A 15,997-nucleotide genomic window follows, 5' to 3' on the forward strand; every position below is an offset into this window, starting at 1 on the left:
CACATGCTGTTTGAAGGGTCTTATTAAAAACAAGCCCTTATAAAAAAGACTGGTATTTTTAGACAATAGTAAGAGCCGTTCTTGTATAATGTAAGTAAACCCTGGGTCCTCTGAAGTAATTTATAAGAGCTGCAGTGATAGTTCAGATAGGTCGGATTATCACGTTATTAATAGGTCCTGATGGTGAAACTGGAAGCCTTTATTTAAATGGGAGAACGGGAGTTACCGCTTTGCCTCACGGACAGTCTGTCTTCTCTGTATTCACAATGCTGAATATATTTTTATCATTCATCCTCCTTATGAGGGAAACGATCCTAGATCTTCAACATTCTTTTGAGATAAAATGTAGCAGGACAGAAACTGCCTGCCTTCCTTCCTTCCTTATGAGATCTGCTGTTGTGTTTGCATATTGCATAATCTTCTTTCTGAATTTGAAAGTTAAATGTCTAAACAAAATGAAAATGGTGGAAATGGCTCTGTATTTAGTAATTTGTATTAGCCCATGCACTTGAGTTTGAATGAATATTCTGAGTAAAGGTTAATGACTGTTATTAATAACATTGTAGATCAGAAAGCTTTTTGAGGTAAATGAAAATATCAAAAACCAAGGTAATGAAAAAACATAAAGCAATTATGCTTCCATACAAGTTAAAAATTATATGGTCAATAATAGTAGGACTAGGCAGTATGTTTAAAAACAGGCAAGCATTATGAAATGTGTTATGACTAATTGTGCTAATTCAGGATCCTGCATTCACAGAGATTGTGGCAATCATCAGTTCCTCATTGCCCCTGCAGTTAAATATAATCTCAAAATGTAGGTTCTAATATAATTTTGATAAATATTCATCCTTAAAAACCTGGTTCTACAACTACTAGTGCTATATAAGCACCATCACTCCAAACAAGGAATTTCACTTGGTGCACTTGCCAAACCCTGTTTTCAGGATTCTTCTAAAGGGGAGTTGCTCCCTAAGCTGATGATGTTAATATCTAGAATAGAAAGAAGAATCTTAAAGTTAGTGATTAAACCTACTGTTCTGTATGGGTGCATATGGGTTCAGTGAATAATGGAGGTAAACTATTTTGCTCATATCAGACATTAACAACAGAACATTTCAAAGATACTATCCAGATCCTGGGCCCAGGATCTCAGCACCAGTGAATTAAAGGAAGAGATTTTCCCAAGGCTTTTCCCTGAAGTTCTGTATTAAATATTCCATGTAATGCCTGGTTGTGAACCACTTCTCAATGCAGATGCCTCTGAAGCTATGAAGCTGCGCCCTGATAATTTATTCAGAAGAAAATGGAAATCTTTACAAACATGGATGCTAGTTCCACTCATTAATCATGAAAGTTTACGTGAAGAGGAAAACATTATGGAAATTACATTTCAATGCACCCTCTTCAGTTTTTATTCATTGGTATATAGTATTCTTTAGGGTAGGAAAGATCAAATCAATTATTATACTGTCTTTGGAGAAAACTCATTCTGTGGCTTCTCATATATATTTCATACATGTTTCTTATTTATCTTTAGGAGAAAAGAGCATGTGAGTTTTCTATTTCAGAAATACCCTTAAAAATAGAGAATTATACATTAAGATTCCCTTAATAAATTGAAAATGCAAATTGCAGCAAAACTTAATATTGAGCAAAGTTTACAGTGCTACTTTTAAATGTAACAGTATAGAAATGCTTCTAAAAGACATTTAGGTACAAATGACGGTTTAAAATCTCGAGTTCTCAAATAATTTTTTGACAGATTAGATGTAATCAGTTTTGTATTTCTTCACAATATTGAAGCTAGCAGGATGCATTATATATATCCATGCATTTTGAAAAAGTTGGTCTAAAAAATCACAATCTAAAGGCAAAATGTTGAAAATCAGTTTTGAAAGAACACTTTTTTTTAGTAATCTTTAATTTTAGTAGATGAACAGTTTAACATGAAGCCCATGCATTGTTTATTTGGTTAGTGGCAATCTTTTGAAATTGGTATAGCACATAACTAAATCTGTACTACAAGAACTAGATGGGTATTCAATTAATGCCCTAGCTTGTGTGAGCCTTTCTGTCTGAACACACGTAAATAATATATATTTTGGATAAATTAGCAATTTAAAGATTATGGTTTCACAAATATGTTTGCCATGTGATGAATAAATAATTACAGTGAACCTCTAAGAAAACTCTAATTTGTTAACTGTATTTTGTATTCTGTAATTCGTACAGATATGGGGAACACGAACTATGTGACCTCTGAATGTCTGTCTTTCAGCCACGCTCAGGACGTTGTTAGCCTTTTGGTTCTCTGAGACCCAGCCTGAATCAAGACTTGCTACACAACATACTGTGCCCTACAGAGAGACTACCTCAAAGAAACTAAATACTGTTTGCATCTGTCTTGAACAGTTACCATCCTGACTATATGCTTTAACCACTACAGTCAGAATTCTGAACAATATTCCTCAAGATAATCACTTTGGATAATGTACAAAGGGCTATAAAGGAAATCACAAACAATCCACATTAAATGCACTGTAACAAAGCAGAGAGTTGCTGCATGAGCTCACCAGGGCAGAGTGCAATATTGCAAGGTTTGTGCTGTGTTTCAGGTCCATCACATGATCTTCCCCCATACTGGGGAGGTATACATGACCTTGTCCTAGTTCTTTGGCCTCGACCACATGTGAATGAACACAAACTCCAAGGTGACCATTCCTCCCAAACGCCATGTACTGCAACAAACCATACAGAATTTAACCAGAAACAGACACACAAGTAACAAAAGGATTTCAAAATAAACAAAATCAATATTTTAAATAGGAGTTATTTTGCCACCTTCAAGGAAATCAGTTCACAGATAAGCTTTATCATAGGAAAACACATACTTCTTAAAACTTAGTTAATTTAATTTAATAATATTTTCTCTAAAGTATATTTAAAAATATACTTTGAAACATTATTGTCTAATCTTGAAACTAATCTCACTATCACAGTTTCTCTTCTTTGGCTGTTTTTCACAAGATGTCTTTCCTTTTCAGAAGTTAGTTAATGACACCTTTGGTCTTGGACTTGATATGTTTAATAGCCCTGATTTTCAGGAGTTTAGCTTTTGTGAAAATCGAGCATATATTTTCTGTATCAAGGCAACTCTAAAATCTAGAAGCAATAAAAATTAAGCTTTCTTGTGAAATTATAGGAATAAATGCAGTAATTAATTAAAATGTCAATATCAGAAATTGGGGCAGCAATCTTAAAGTATTTTCAATTGTTTAAATTCTGGTGGAAATATGGTGGCAGATGTGCTTTGTTATTGTCATCAAAAATTCCAAGACCACATAAGTAAAAGAGATATATACCATTTCCTTACATGAACATATTCATTAATTTAACAGACAGTAATACATGCTTACTCTCAGAAAAGCAGTCATTCAGCAAACCGCAAATATCCTCAGAGTTCACAATAAATTACAAACTTATACTACTCTTTTTATATGCAAATATTTTATAACATTAGTATAAGGAATCATAGAAGATGACTCATTCTATGCTTTAAGCATTTTCTACTACAGGAGAAACTTATATACAATATCTATGTGAGCTTACATACTGTAGCAACCCCTTTACGGAAGAATTCAGTGAAATTTTCATAAAGTTCTTTACACATACATTCGTAAAACAGTTCTATATAAATTGAATAATACTTCAAGGCAAACTTTACCTATTTTTCTTCTTTAATAAGAGCAGTTGCACAAATTTAAATTAGGCAATGTCAGAACAGGAATTTAATGATGAGAACTGCAGTAATGTTAAGCATTCAAGAGAAATCCAAAGACTTAGTATCCAGAATGAACATCTCACTCAGTATCACATAATTCTGTTTCTGAAGCCCTGTCTGTTTGAAGGGTGTCTGGAGGGGCAAACTGTGTATAATATCTGAGTGCATCAGTAGTAATGATTCACAACATTACAGAAAAAATAGATTTTCTATTTTGTCCTCACTTTTTTTCACCACTGCGAAAGAACTTCTCATATATAGGTTTCCTTTGCCCTGAAGGCACATATCCCCTGCCCAGTTTCTACAAATACAACCCTTTTCTTGCAGGAATCAGAATAACATTTCCTGAGGTGAAATTCAGTTGCAAGGCTGTGGAAGGACATTCAGCTCCCTGGCACATTATCACAAATTCATCAGTAAGATCAAGGGGAATTCAGCAAGTAGGTAAGTTCTATTGCCTTTCATTTAAAATAAGAAAAATTGTCATTTCAGACATTATGTTGAGATAAAAAGTTTGTTAGTTAACTTCTGAGAAATTGTATCGGACAGAAAATGTCAAACTTTATTCAGGGAAGATTTTAACGCACTGGATAACAGCTCAATCAATGAAAGGTTTTCATTTGGTCATGTAAAAATGGTGAAAAAGACCACATCCTACATTCTTATTATATTACTCTAAATATCATTTCCATCTGCATTATATTTAAAAAAAATAACCCTCAGGAACAGTTCAAATTAATGTTAAAGTGACAGATTTTAATCTAGTTAGTTTAGAAACCTTGATTAATTTTGACATTTTTGTCAAAACCAGAAAGTCTTGCCCTTCTAAAAATAGTAAATTTTTGACTATACCTGCCCATAACTCTTTTAGTTCCATCTGTTCTCAACAAGTACTACATTTCTACAGCTGTTTTGATTCAGCTATATTATCAAAATATTTTTTTCTCATTGGCAAGATATTAGATTATGAATCCAGACACATCTCTGATTCCCAGTTTTTTATCATATAAGCAAAATTAATGAGAAAACAGTTTGTCAGATCAGATTCCAAACAATAACCAGCAATAAAAATTACATAATTTCATCTCCTGATACCACAACAGTTGATTAAAATGTTTAGATGCAACAAGATTTTTAAAAAGTATGAAACTTAGCTAAACAAAATTAATCCAAATTCTAAAAAGATTATTCTTGAGAAAAATAATAAATTGAAAAGGTCTTGCCTCTATGTAGACATACAGTGAGGTTTTTCAGGGCACATACAAGTTTAAGCCTATTGCTTAATTTGGAATTTTGATTCCATATTGTCAAAATGTTCTAGGTTAGTTGTCTTTCTTTGAGAACTAAAAACTATGTGCTGAATGGCTCTTTAAAGGTACTGTCTTTATCCAAGAGGATGTGTATTTCTTCAGGCAAGAGCTGACTGCATGCTAGCAGCAACAGAGAACAATGCCTACGTGATTTTGGAACTAAACATAAGGCAAAACAAAATGTTTTATTTTGAGTGGACTGAAAGCAGTCTCTATCTGTTTGTGGTTTAAATTAAGCTGTGCCAAAAATCATCTTCCATGACAATTTTTATCTCATTAAGTAAAACTTTCACAGCACCTTATTGCATTTATAGACTTTTATGTCTGAAACTAGTAGTCCAATAATAAAATCAAAGAGGGAATAGGCATTAGACTAAAACAACACATTACAGAATTGCACAGAATTATCCAGATTATCTTTAAAAGAACATCTTAATTTAAAGTTTCTTACCCCTGATTTTTTTTTTTATGGTATTTTATTTACATTCTCTTTCTTTAACACTATTTTCTAAATGCAAAAGAATCCCCTATCCCCTATAGCATCTGATGAGTTATAGCCAGATGAGCTATGCCAAATTACACCAGATGGAGAGCTGGCCCGCAGAGGAGTTACTGTTTTCTATAACACAGTTTCAGATGCAAGATTCATTATTTGGGACAAAAATATTCAGATTATTGACAGCTTCTCTGTCAAAAACATTGCTAGCACAACAAGTTTGCATTACTGCAAAGCATCTTTCCCATCTCTCTGCCACTCTGTGAACCTAATCATGTTGAAGTGAACACCCACAGTGTTCACAACACACAACTGCTGTGAAGTGGAAGGAGGCGTTAGGCCATGCTGGCCTTCATCCTACAAACATATTTTGTGAGATTTTTATTGGGGTTTAAATGCTTTTGATTTGTTCAGTTTTAAATTGAACAGATACTGAAAAAAATATGGCCATCGTCGTGGTGCAGGTAGTTCCAGTACTGTTTAATATCTTCATCAATGACACAGACAGTGGGATTGAGCACACCCTCAGCAAGTCTGCAGACAATGCCAGGATGAGTGGTGTGATTGACAAACCTGAGGGACAGGATGTTACCCAAAGGGATCTGGACAAGCTGTAGAAGCAGGCCCGTGTGAATGCTATTAGGTTCAACAAGGCTTAGGAGCAGCACAGGATGGGAGATAAAAGTATTGAGAGCAGCCCCGCAAAGAAGGACTTCAGGCTGCTTGTCAGTGAGATGTTGGACCTGAGCCAGCACTGTGCATTTGCAAACCAGAAAGCCAAGTACATCCTGAACTGCCTCAAAAGTATCATAGTCAGCAGGGTGAGGGAGGAGATTATGCCCTCTACTCCACTCTGGTGGGACCCCACCTGGAGCACATCCTACTCTGGGATCCTCAGCATAGAAAGACATGAAGCTGTTGGAGCAGGTCCACAGCACTGGAACAGAGATGATCAGAGGGATAGAACATCCTCTCCTATGAAGACAGGATAGAAGAGTTTGGATTGTTCTGCCTGGAAAAGAAGTCTCCATAGAGACCTTATTGTGGCCTTTCACCGCTTAAAGGGGGTGTCTAAAGAAGATGCTTTTTGTCAGGCTCTGTTGCAATAAGTTCAGGGAGAGAAAAAAGGGAGGTAAGTAAAACTATATTAGCAAATAACACTAGCCAAAGTGTTTGAGAATACAAGTGTTTGAAATGGCATAGTGTATTCCTGCTCCTTCCATGTCTTGTTTTACCCTTAAGCCTGAAAATGCTAAGCTAGTTAGATTTTGTGGCAAAAGGTGTTCAAGGCAATAGGGGAAGGAGAAACAGAAGCTGCAATGATCTGCAGGCATGGAAATCCCATGTTCTTTCCCCTTAAGTTTTAGCAGTTTTAGCTGTTAAAAATTATTCACTAAACTGAAATGAATCAGTAACACTGCACTAATGGATCTTGAGGTGTCTCCACTCACAAAAGAACCAATGACAATAAAGATTACCTGAGCTATGCTTTGTTGTCTACTATGCTGCACTTCTCTAGAATAGTATTGGTCTGAAATAAATTACGCAAAAAGTGGTTTCGTCATTATTTTGCTCAAACTATCAGTAGTACTATTTTGAAATTGAAATACCTATTCCAATACATACATATATATGAAGATGGTAAATCCCATTTTCCAAATTTTCGAGGACACTGATATCACAGAGAAATATGTTCTCTAACATTCCAGTGAGTATCTTGGGCAGCACATAAAATATGGTAAAGTATATATAAAGAATATCTAAAGGCAATAGACAAAATAGTCTGAAAGCTTTGCATTAGTATTTGCAAGGTTCCTTTAAAGCCCTATGGATAGCTGCATGAAGTACATAAGGTCACCCTGCATATTTTCTTATGTTGAAGGAGCAACTTTTTAATTAGGAAACATTCCAGCTCTCATAATGTCCCCCACCCTTTTACTAATCATTTTGTCAAATGTCTGTTTTAAATACACTAGTATACAGATTTTTTTTTTTTTATTTTATTTTAGTGGATGGACCAGGGATAATTCTATGAACTCTGCAACTTTTTGAGTCAGGATATGTAATGATACACAGAATGATACATAGAATGAGGACATCTGGGTATCTGGAAACAAAAGCTGTATCCTGAAATGTGAGGATATAAGGAAACAGCTCCTTTGTGACCTGAGAAATATGGAGCACTGTTTTGGAGTGAGCATTGTTAAAAATTTGTTTGACCATAATATATCTAAGAATTAATTTTTTCGGTTTAAATTTTACAGCAAATTAATTACCTTGGCTTTTGCGTTGCTTGGATTTTTTTGTTTTGTTTTGCCTTTTTTTTGTATGAAAACTTAATATCCCTTTCTGGATATAATGAAGATAAAATTCTAAAAAATAGGAGATTTAATCCTCTTTCCTCTTAGTTAATACTAATTAGCAAGAAGTCAGGCAGAACTCATGGTGAGAGGTGGACTGTGTTTTCATGTTCATTCTTCACATAGTTTCAAATGAATATTTAAATCTGTCTTTGATTGTTTGCAATGTTTGTTCATTTCTTTTACAGTTCTCCTCTTTCACTTCATTTTTGTACTTGAGAGTTCTTTTGCAGTATTTCCCACCTCTGGCACAATCTAAGCTACTCTAAATGCTTTAGAAATACCTGCCATTTTTGTATGGAAACACTTCCATGTGTAAAGTTTTAACACTTCTGAAATATTAAAATTCAGCTCTAACTAGGCATTTCTAGTCTGAAATATTAGAAAATTTCATGTGAATTGATTAACTTAAGCACAATAGAAAATATCAGGTGTTGAAAGCAATTCTGTTGCTGTATCATGCATCATCTAGAGACAATCTTGTAAGCTGATTTTCATTACATAAGCTTCCTAAATGCTTATAATGCTCATACACAAACTCTGATGGGATCACATGCACTTCCCACTGGCTATTTTTCAACATACAGTAACAATATGAGTTTAATTCTATATATTACTGTTCATTGAGATAAAGTCCAAAAGTTCTCTGTGTGTGACAATACAGTTTACTTCAAAAATGTACTGAGATTCCCCAGAAGCTGAAGATGGCTCACCACCGTCTTGAGATCAAATGTTACAGACCTGAGGAATTTGTACTGAATTTGTACTATATACCATCTGAAGGGTGGTATATAGTATTTTTTTTTTTTTTTTTGCATTTCATTCACAGCAGAGGAAAAATAATGAAATAATGTAGTCATGAGGCATATGCCTTCCCTCTTGCTTCCCATCATAGATTAATCAGATCTACAGGTAGAGTCTAAAGAGAGATATGCCCTTTCAGCAACTAACTTGAATATGCCTGTCTCTTCTCGTTAGTGTAGAACTACTACTGAACTCCAACGATGTCCAGATCTCTCAGACAAAAGGAGTAGGAAAACTGTGATGCAAGACACTGATGACCTTTACCGTGTGTCAGATGTAAGAAAGTTACTTTTGTATGATCTTTTTTGCTTTGATATGTAGCTGTTGCCCTTTCTTGCCAGAACAATGTAAATGGAAGTCCATGAAGACATAACTGTGCATAGAATATTGTCTGCCCATTGCCTAAAGGAGAGTATTCTAAATGGGAAAACAATTGCATTGTCAAATAATCTATGTTAACCCACCCTCTTAATTAGTCTCTGCTCCTTAATGTATTCATTATCCGGATTTCTTCCCTAGTTTGTCATTGTACTCATGGTACCTTCTCTTTTCTGAGTGAAAATTAGAGAATATAGACTTTAAGAAAAAAAAATATGAAACTGTCAGTAAAAAGGTGCTCTTGTTCCATATCTTGACTGTTCTGAAAATAAAAATAATAACCTACATTCACAGGTGAATAGAATTACAATTTTCTGCTTTAATTGAAATGCCCCTATGAAATCCATGTTAATAACAATAAATAATAAAAATATATAGTTTCAAATTCTTATCATTATACAGTTCAAAAACATCCACAATTTTATTTATTGGCTGCTAACACTACCTGGACAGAGGGCAGTGTTATTGCAAACCCTTGATTCTCTTAAAGGGCCGCTGCAGTGTGTCCCGTAAGGTGATACACAAGTTCTGGTTCGCACCTGCGACCCTTGACCACAAGTAACTGAACACGTACTCCACTGGGCCCACTCTTCAACACCAGATTCACCTGTATTCAAGACAACAAACAAACATGAATATAGATATAAGTATTAATGACACAGGTTTTGAGTTTTTTTGGCTGAAGCTCATTATCGTCCACTCTTATAAATCAAAGAAAAAGGTACCGCACCAAAAAAAAAAAAATGAAAGGTTTATGGAGTAAAGCAGCTGTGAAAATGTGCAATGGATAGAAAACAAGGACACCTACAATGCTGCAATCACATAATGTCTGTCAGAGGGGAACACTTTGATGTCTTAGCATAATTTACAACTTTATGAGAACTACTGCCCTTCAACACTTCAGAAACAACACTACACTCAGGATTCTGTAAGAACACAGACAACTCTTTTTACAAAATAGCAAAGGATTTGTCTTTGATATTTATACTTATCCCTCTAGAATTAAGGCTTAGTAACAGTTTAAGGAGCCGTACCAGTAATGGAATTCCAATGAAAAAAAACCCAGACAAACCAGCCCCTAATGTCTTACATTTTCTTTAGCAGAGTCATATAGCATTTGAATGAAGTTCCCTGACAAAAAAAAAGCATTTTATTTATTAAACTTTAACCTGAAATGTGGGATGGAAACTTTCATAATTTGCTGCATAAATTTACTTCTTGCTTTCGACCTACAGGTATGCTGAATTCTTGGGTGTGCCAGACCTTGTTATTGCACGTAATATATACTACTAAGTTCAAAATTGTCAGATGCGATTTATTAATATCAATAAATATATAAGTATATTAGAAAAGAGGAAATCTTCCTTAATTTTTGAGAAATAGAATATTAAATATTTATTTTTTGAAAGCAAGTAATGCATAAAGTTTTTTTGCATGGATGCTCTGGAAAGAATGCTTGAATTCAATTCTCATGAACAGCTATACACACAATTCTGTAATTCCTTTCCCAAAGGAATTCCTGTTCAGAAAAATAGAGCCCTTGAGTATTCTTAGAAAGCAAATGCAAAAATAATGTGAATGTACCTCACTGAACAATTTGAGTAAATAATTGTTCATTGATGTTTAGCTTCTTCCATTAAAATTCAGCATGTAATGTAAAATGGCAGCTGAAACCCTTACTGCATACTTGACTTTTAAGAGTAAGTCCTTTTTGAAACAAATGGGACTTTCTGTTTTAAAATCAGTGGCATGATAAAACCTGCAGACTTGAAGAGCTTGCTTGAAATTTCAGTTATCTCAGTGCACTTCTAGTCTTCCAAAAGTTCTGATACTGATCACAGTTGAGGGACTGTCTGCAAAGCAGGAATATTCTGGTGCTAACTTCCAAGAATGCAGTAAAGGACATACTATTTCTTCAAACTGTGCTCTATAGCAAGTATCTGTGCTTCTCTCCAAGCTGTCTTGCTTTTGGTTGTGTTTTTTTTTTTTTTTTCCCCAGAGGTCAATCACAAAACCTTTGCAAAATGATTGTTTCTGCTAGACTTCTAAGATTCAATTCTGAGGCTATTCAATGCTTTAAAAAAAAAAAAAAGTGATCCTTATTCAGTAAAAAGACAAAATGCATTATAATTAGCACACAAATCCCTCTGTTTTTAATAAGATTTTATGCAATTCTAAAAATTTCTATGGAAAACCACACAATTATGACCTTTCTACACACAAAAATTCAGCAGTGTTTTTTGTAGTTCTTTATTTGTTAGGTGAAAAAAAAGACAAAAAAATCACTGATTATTATTTTAATAGTTCTTGTGACATGAATTTAGCACTTTGATTAGGTAGTTAGATGGCTTATGTTCAGGTTAGATGATAACATGCTAAATATATTTAATATGTATGTAGACATTAACAATCACAAAATATGTATGATAAGCCTACATGCATGGTAAAAAGACTTGTATTACTGTGGATTTCTAGGCTAATACTTTTTGTCTTTTCCTACATGTTTGAAGTTTGACTTTGTTAAAATGGCTTAGATAAAAGGTCAAGCAGCAGAAAAAGTCTAAACTCTGTTTCTCAAGATGTTCCTCATTATGTAAAACAGTTAAATATACTCAATGTAAACCATCCATTATTAAACACTGACATGTTGACAGTACACAACTAATAAAATACAGAAATCAAAATTTAAAATTTTTTTTTTTTGCTATATTAAATTGATAAAAATGTTGCTCTTAACCCTTGGAATATGATGGAAAATAGCAGCAGCATGATGATTAGGCTGTTTTCAGACTGTTGTGTAAATGTATTGAGTGAATTTTGAAATTGGTATTAATTATTAGAAGTTCTGAGAATATATGTACTTTCATTTACAAAAAAGCATAATCTCAATATATGTCATCACATGTAAAGAAGGCTTAAGCATTTGCTGGAGGCAGATCCTCCGTATTAACATGATGTACAGAACAAAAAGAGCAAAATGAAGACAAAATAAAAATCACACTTATCTCACCAGCTGCTTTGCTTCCTTTTATAAAATTATTATTTTTTTGTAATTTTTAATTTTCGAAGTGTTTTATACTGCTTTTAGGAGGATTATTACATATTTTAAAAGATTTAAAAGAAGGGAAATATCTTAACATAGATATAATTGTTAATTTACCATTTTCATTTCAGCACATAAAGACTGCTATATTTTCTAGAATAAATCTAGGTTGAGTGTATGATCTGCAAATATATCTTCCATTGTTTGCTTTTCTCTTATCCATTCATTTTCTTTTCTGAAATTCTGAAAATTTTGAAAGGGCTACTTTTTATTTACCTTCTTGTTTTCTGTTATTTGAGAACTCTTAAATTTTTATATCAATCATATTAAATCTATAATCTCAAATTATATCTTAGCAGGCTACCAAACTCTTATTCTCCCCTGATGCTTGACACATAAGAGGAAACATAACTTACTGTATGGAAGGCCTCATTGATCTGTGTAAAACTTACCTGCATTATACTCTCTAAATCCCATAACACCTAAGGGAAGGATCAGTCCAAACACATAAAATGACAAATATAGAACAAGAAATTATTCACACAGTATTTTTTAAGAAATGTTTTTACTGCTTCATAATACTCTCCAAAACCAGAAAAATGCATATTTTAATACTGCATTTTAAAACTATTCCATTCCCAGCAATATTTAATGGATTAAGTCCACGATTTGAACAGTATTAAATGCTTTTCATAAATCTTTTCCAGGACATTTCTCTATTCCTATCTCTCTGCCTTTTGAAAACATACAAACATTTTGTTGCACTTTTGTATCTGTTTTATTATTACACAAAACAAAATATCAAGGCTTAAAATATAAAACCCGATAAACTCAGTAACCAATTGTTAATAATATTTCTTAGTGGATAAATTAATGAAATAGATATGTTAGAAAAAGAACCTTAAGAATCAGTTTAGGAAGATATCACAATCATTTTATTGCAAGAAAAATGAATGCATTACAGGTGAAGAAAATATGCAATGAGCACTACAAAGGAAAAACAAAATGAAGAGATGAAAATTAGTATGTCCAGAAAGAGCACAAGTATTACTTAAAATGTATTAAGCTGCATCATGGAAAATATATATTTCCCCAAATTTTGGCATCTAAATTTATATGCTTATACATCTCACATGCTTTCAGAACAGGACCTTGCAAACCAATCCTGTTTAATTTTGAACGCTCATCTCCCACTCCACACACACAATGTATTGGAAGGTGATGGTATAAGTGCTGCACTTGTAATGCAGCTCTGTAACACCCAGAATAGATGCACTGCGATGCATGACAAAAAACTATCAAATAGAAGACTTGCACGATATTATTAAAGTTTTAAGGATTTATATGGGAAAATAACAAAACAGATAATTTTACTGATTTTTTTGAGTAATTGTATGAATTCAAGAAGCAGCATAAAAGCAAAGGTGTTATTCTATGTAGTAAGCAACTAGCATAATATGTCTGAGCTAGGTATGTAAGTGATAAGTTCTACTTTCCTAAGCAAAAACTGCATGGAGTCCTAGAGAATTCTACGCTCCCTTTTCCACTACAGTAGTACCTGGGAGTTAGCCATAAAAGCAATCATATAGATTAATATGAAGGAAACAGACTTTTTCCTATTCTAAATTTGTTATCAAACAGATCTACACTGATTGGTTATACATGTACTTAGATTGTTTAATATATCAATTTCTGCAAATCTGTTAAATAAAGCATCCTACCACTAAGGAAGTCAACATGCAACATAACTAGAAGCAATTATAGCTCTTTTACTGAAGTGCATAAAAACTGGAAGCATTATCTACGACTGATGCAGGCGTATATTCTAGGTTAGTTACTATGGGATACAGAGGAAGTTGTTTCAAATCCATACAAAAATTATGGGGCACAAGATTGTCAACTAAGTAACTTACTGGAATGAAGTGTGTAGGGTACCAATAAAGAGTTAGCTTTTACCAACATATATATGGATCATTACTGAAGTTAAAATGGGCAGTAGTTTTGGTGTATGAGAGCTTAATTCAACTCACCACTAAAATTTTATCATTCACCTCAAAGACAGCTGTGGTAACTGTTGGTAAACAGGCTAATCAGGCTTTTTTTTTTTTTTTTAATTACTTTGGTTCCAGGTTTCCAGTATCATCTTGGTATCTTTAGATAAAGAAGATGAAGTTGCTCCAACAAAATTAGAAAATATGTTTTAGATTAAAAACTGTTAGATAATTTGCACATTCAATTAAAAACTACTTACGGCCAATTTCATTTAGCAATTATGAATCTGGAAACTAGAGAACAGAGCATCGTGCTGGGCCAAAGATAGTAAATGCTGAACGTATGCACATTAAAGTCACCCCAGTAATTAATCAATCTGATAAAAGTCTAAAGCTGGGATTAGACAGTCTATTTATAAAGAAATTCTGAAGCATGTTCTTAACATCTTTGGAAAAAATTTAACATGTCACAGTGAGCTGTCCTGTGTTTTGTACATGTGAGACGGCTTTTACTACTAAAGAAATTAACCTTTACACTAAATGATTCACCATTCACATTCACAGTGCATGTTTTTGCATGATCTACCTAATTCTTAGCTACTTTATTTATGGACTTTAACTGGTGAAAAAAAAAAATAAATGATTCAAAAAAAGTATCAGCTTAGAAAACTGACAAATATGCAGCAAAAGATTATGGAAACATGCAGTGGTCTTGCTAAAATTAACAACAGTAAATAGAAAAAATGTAACTGATGTATTACCAGTTTGTGCCATAAATTTAGCAGCATCAGCTTGTTCCTGAGGGACCCTTTTCTCATGAACAGATCGAGGTCGCTGACTTTTAATTGTATGATCTCCCATCATTCCAAATTCTAAAGACAGAATAAAGGTATATGAAAGCTTGTGTGTAGACATTTCTCAAAAGTCACATACTGTCTCATGCAATATGTTCCTAAACATACCTGGAAGTTGCTGGCAAGAGTCAGGCAAGTGATCATGGCAATTAACATCAACTTAACTTTGCTACACTCAGCTTTCCATAATTACTTAAATTTATGTCTGCAGATTTTCCAATATGATTTTATTTTATGAACCAACATTCAATGTAGTGACACATTCTATAAATCAGCTATATGACATGGGACAAAAACAGTTATTCAAATGCAGAGATTCTATTCCCTTATTTTAAATCCGTGCAAACCACACCAGAAAATGACTGTGACAGTGTTAGACATTGCTGTTCTGTGGCAGAGCCTGATGCTCCTCTAGAGAACTTCTACTTCTGCACTCATCTTTCATGCTGATGAATCTTCAACAGAGATAAAAAAGTCATCTTTGGGAATGGTGGCAATGGGAAATTATAATAATTTAGCCAATGAGCTGTTTAATTTTTAGGCTGAATACAGCAGAACAAGCGCTTGTGATCTGCTTCCTTCCTGAAACCTCCAAGTTAAAAAGATTATAGATTGTATCTTATTCTCCACATTGGTTTTAATAGGGAAAACCTATGAAAAATCAGTGACATCAAGCACCAGAGTGTGGGAGATGAGTGCTTTAGTTGTTTATCCTGTTATCACTGGTGTAATTTTCCCTCTCTTGTCCTGTGCAGACTTCCTAGACTGCTACCTTAGCTCTACTTTTCATTTTTTGTAATGAAATGCAGAAAGTCTTTTGCACTTCGAGGGGGACTGCTGTGTCTTCAGCACAGTTCCCTATGATCCTCCCAGGCACACACAGCTGTCTGCAGCTCAGTGCTAAATATGCTGTTAAAAAAACCCAAAAACTGGGACTCTAATTCAGGAAGCGTCTGCTGGGAAATGTGGGTTAACAT

The 15,997-nt window shown here is 33.8% G+C and overlaps 1 protein-coding gene across 13 annotated transcripts in view; it reads right to left on the reverse strand.

The window, feature by feature from the left end:
• The window catches only part of ADGRB3 (adhesion G protein-coupled receptor B3), a 446,612-nt gene that overhangs the window by 253,753 nt on the left and 176,862 nt on the right, over window positions 1-15,997 (reverse strand). For 10 of the 13 annotated variants that reach the window (XR_002465425.3, XM_021530140.3, XM_021530146.3 and 7 more), the window contains exons 3-6: window positions 14,928-15,038; window positions 12,628-12,657; window positions 9,578-9,739; window positions 2,577-2,741 (exon numbers count right to left, since the gene is read on the reverse strand). Coding sequence is in view for 12 of the 13 variants with exons in the window: in XM_021530140.3 (XP_021385815.1) it covers window positions 2,577-2,741; window positions 9,578-9,739; window positions 12,628-12,657; window positions 14,928-15,038 (468 nt within the window). In the remaining variant the exon portion in view is untranslated. The remainder of the gene's footprint in view (window positions 1-2,576; window positions 2,742-9,577; window positions 9,740-12,627; window positions 12,658-14,927; window positions 15,039-15,997) is intronic. The other 3 variants (XM_021530143.3, XM_021530139.3, XM_021530142.3) reach the window with 2 other exon arrangements.

This window comes from Lonchura striata, chromosome 3 (genome assembly GCF_046129695.1).
Source record: "Lonchura striata isolate bLonStr1 chromosome 3, bLonStr1.mat, whole genome shotgun sequence".
NCBI lineage: Eukaryota > Metazoa > Chordata > Aves > Passeriformes > Estrildidae > Lonchura > Lonchura striata.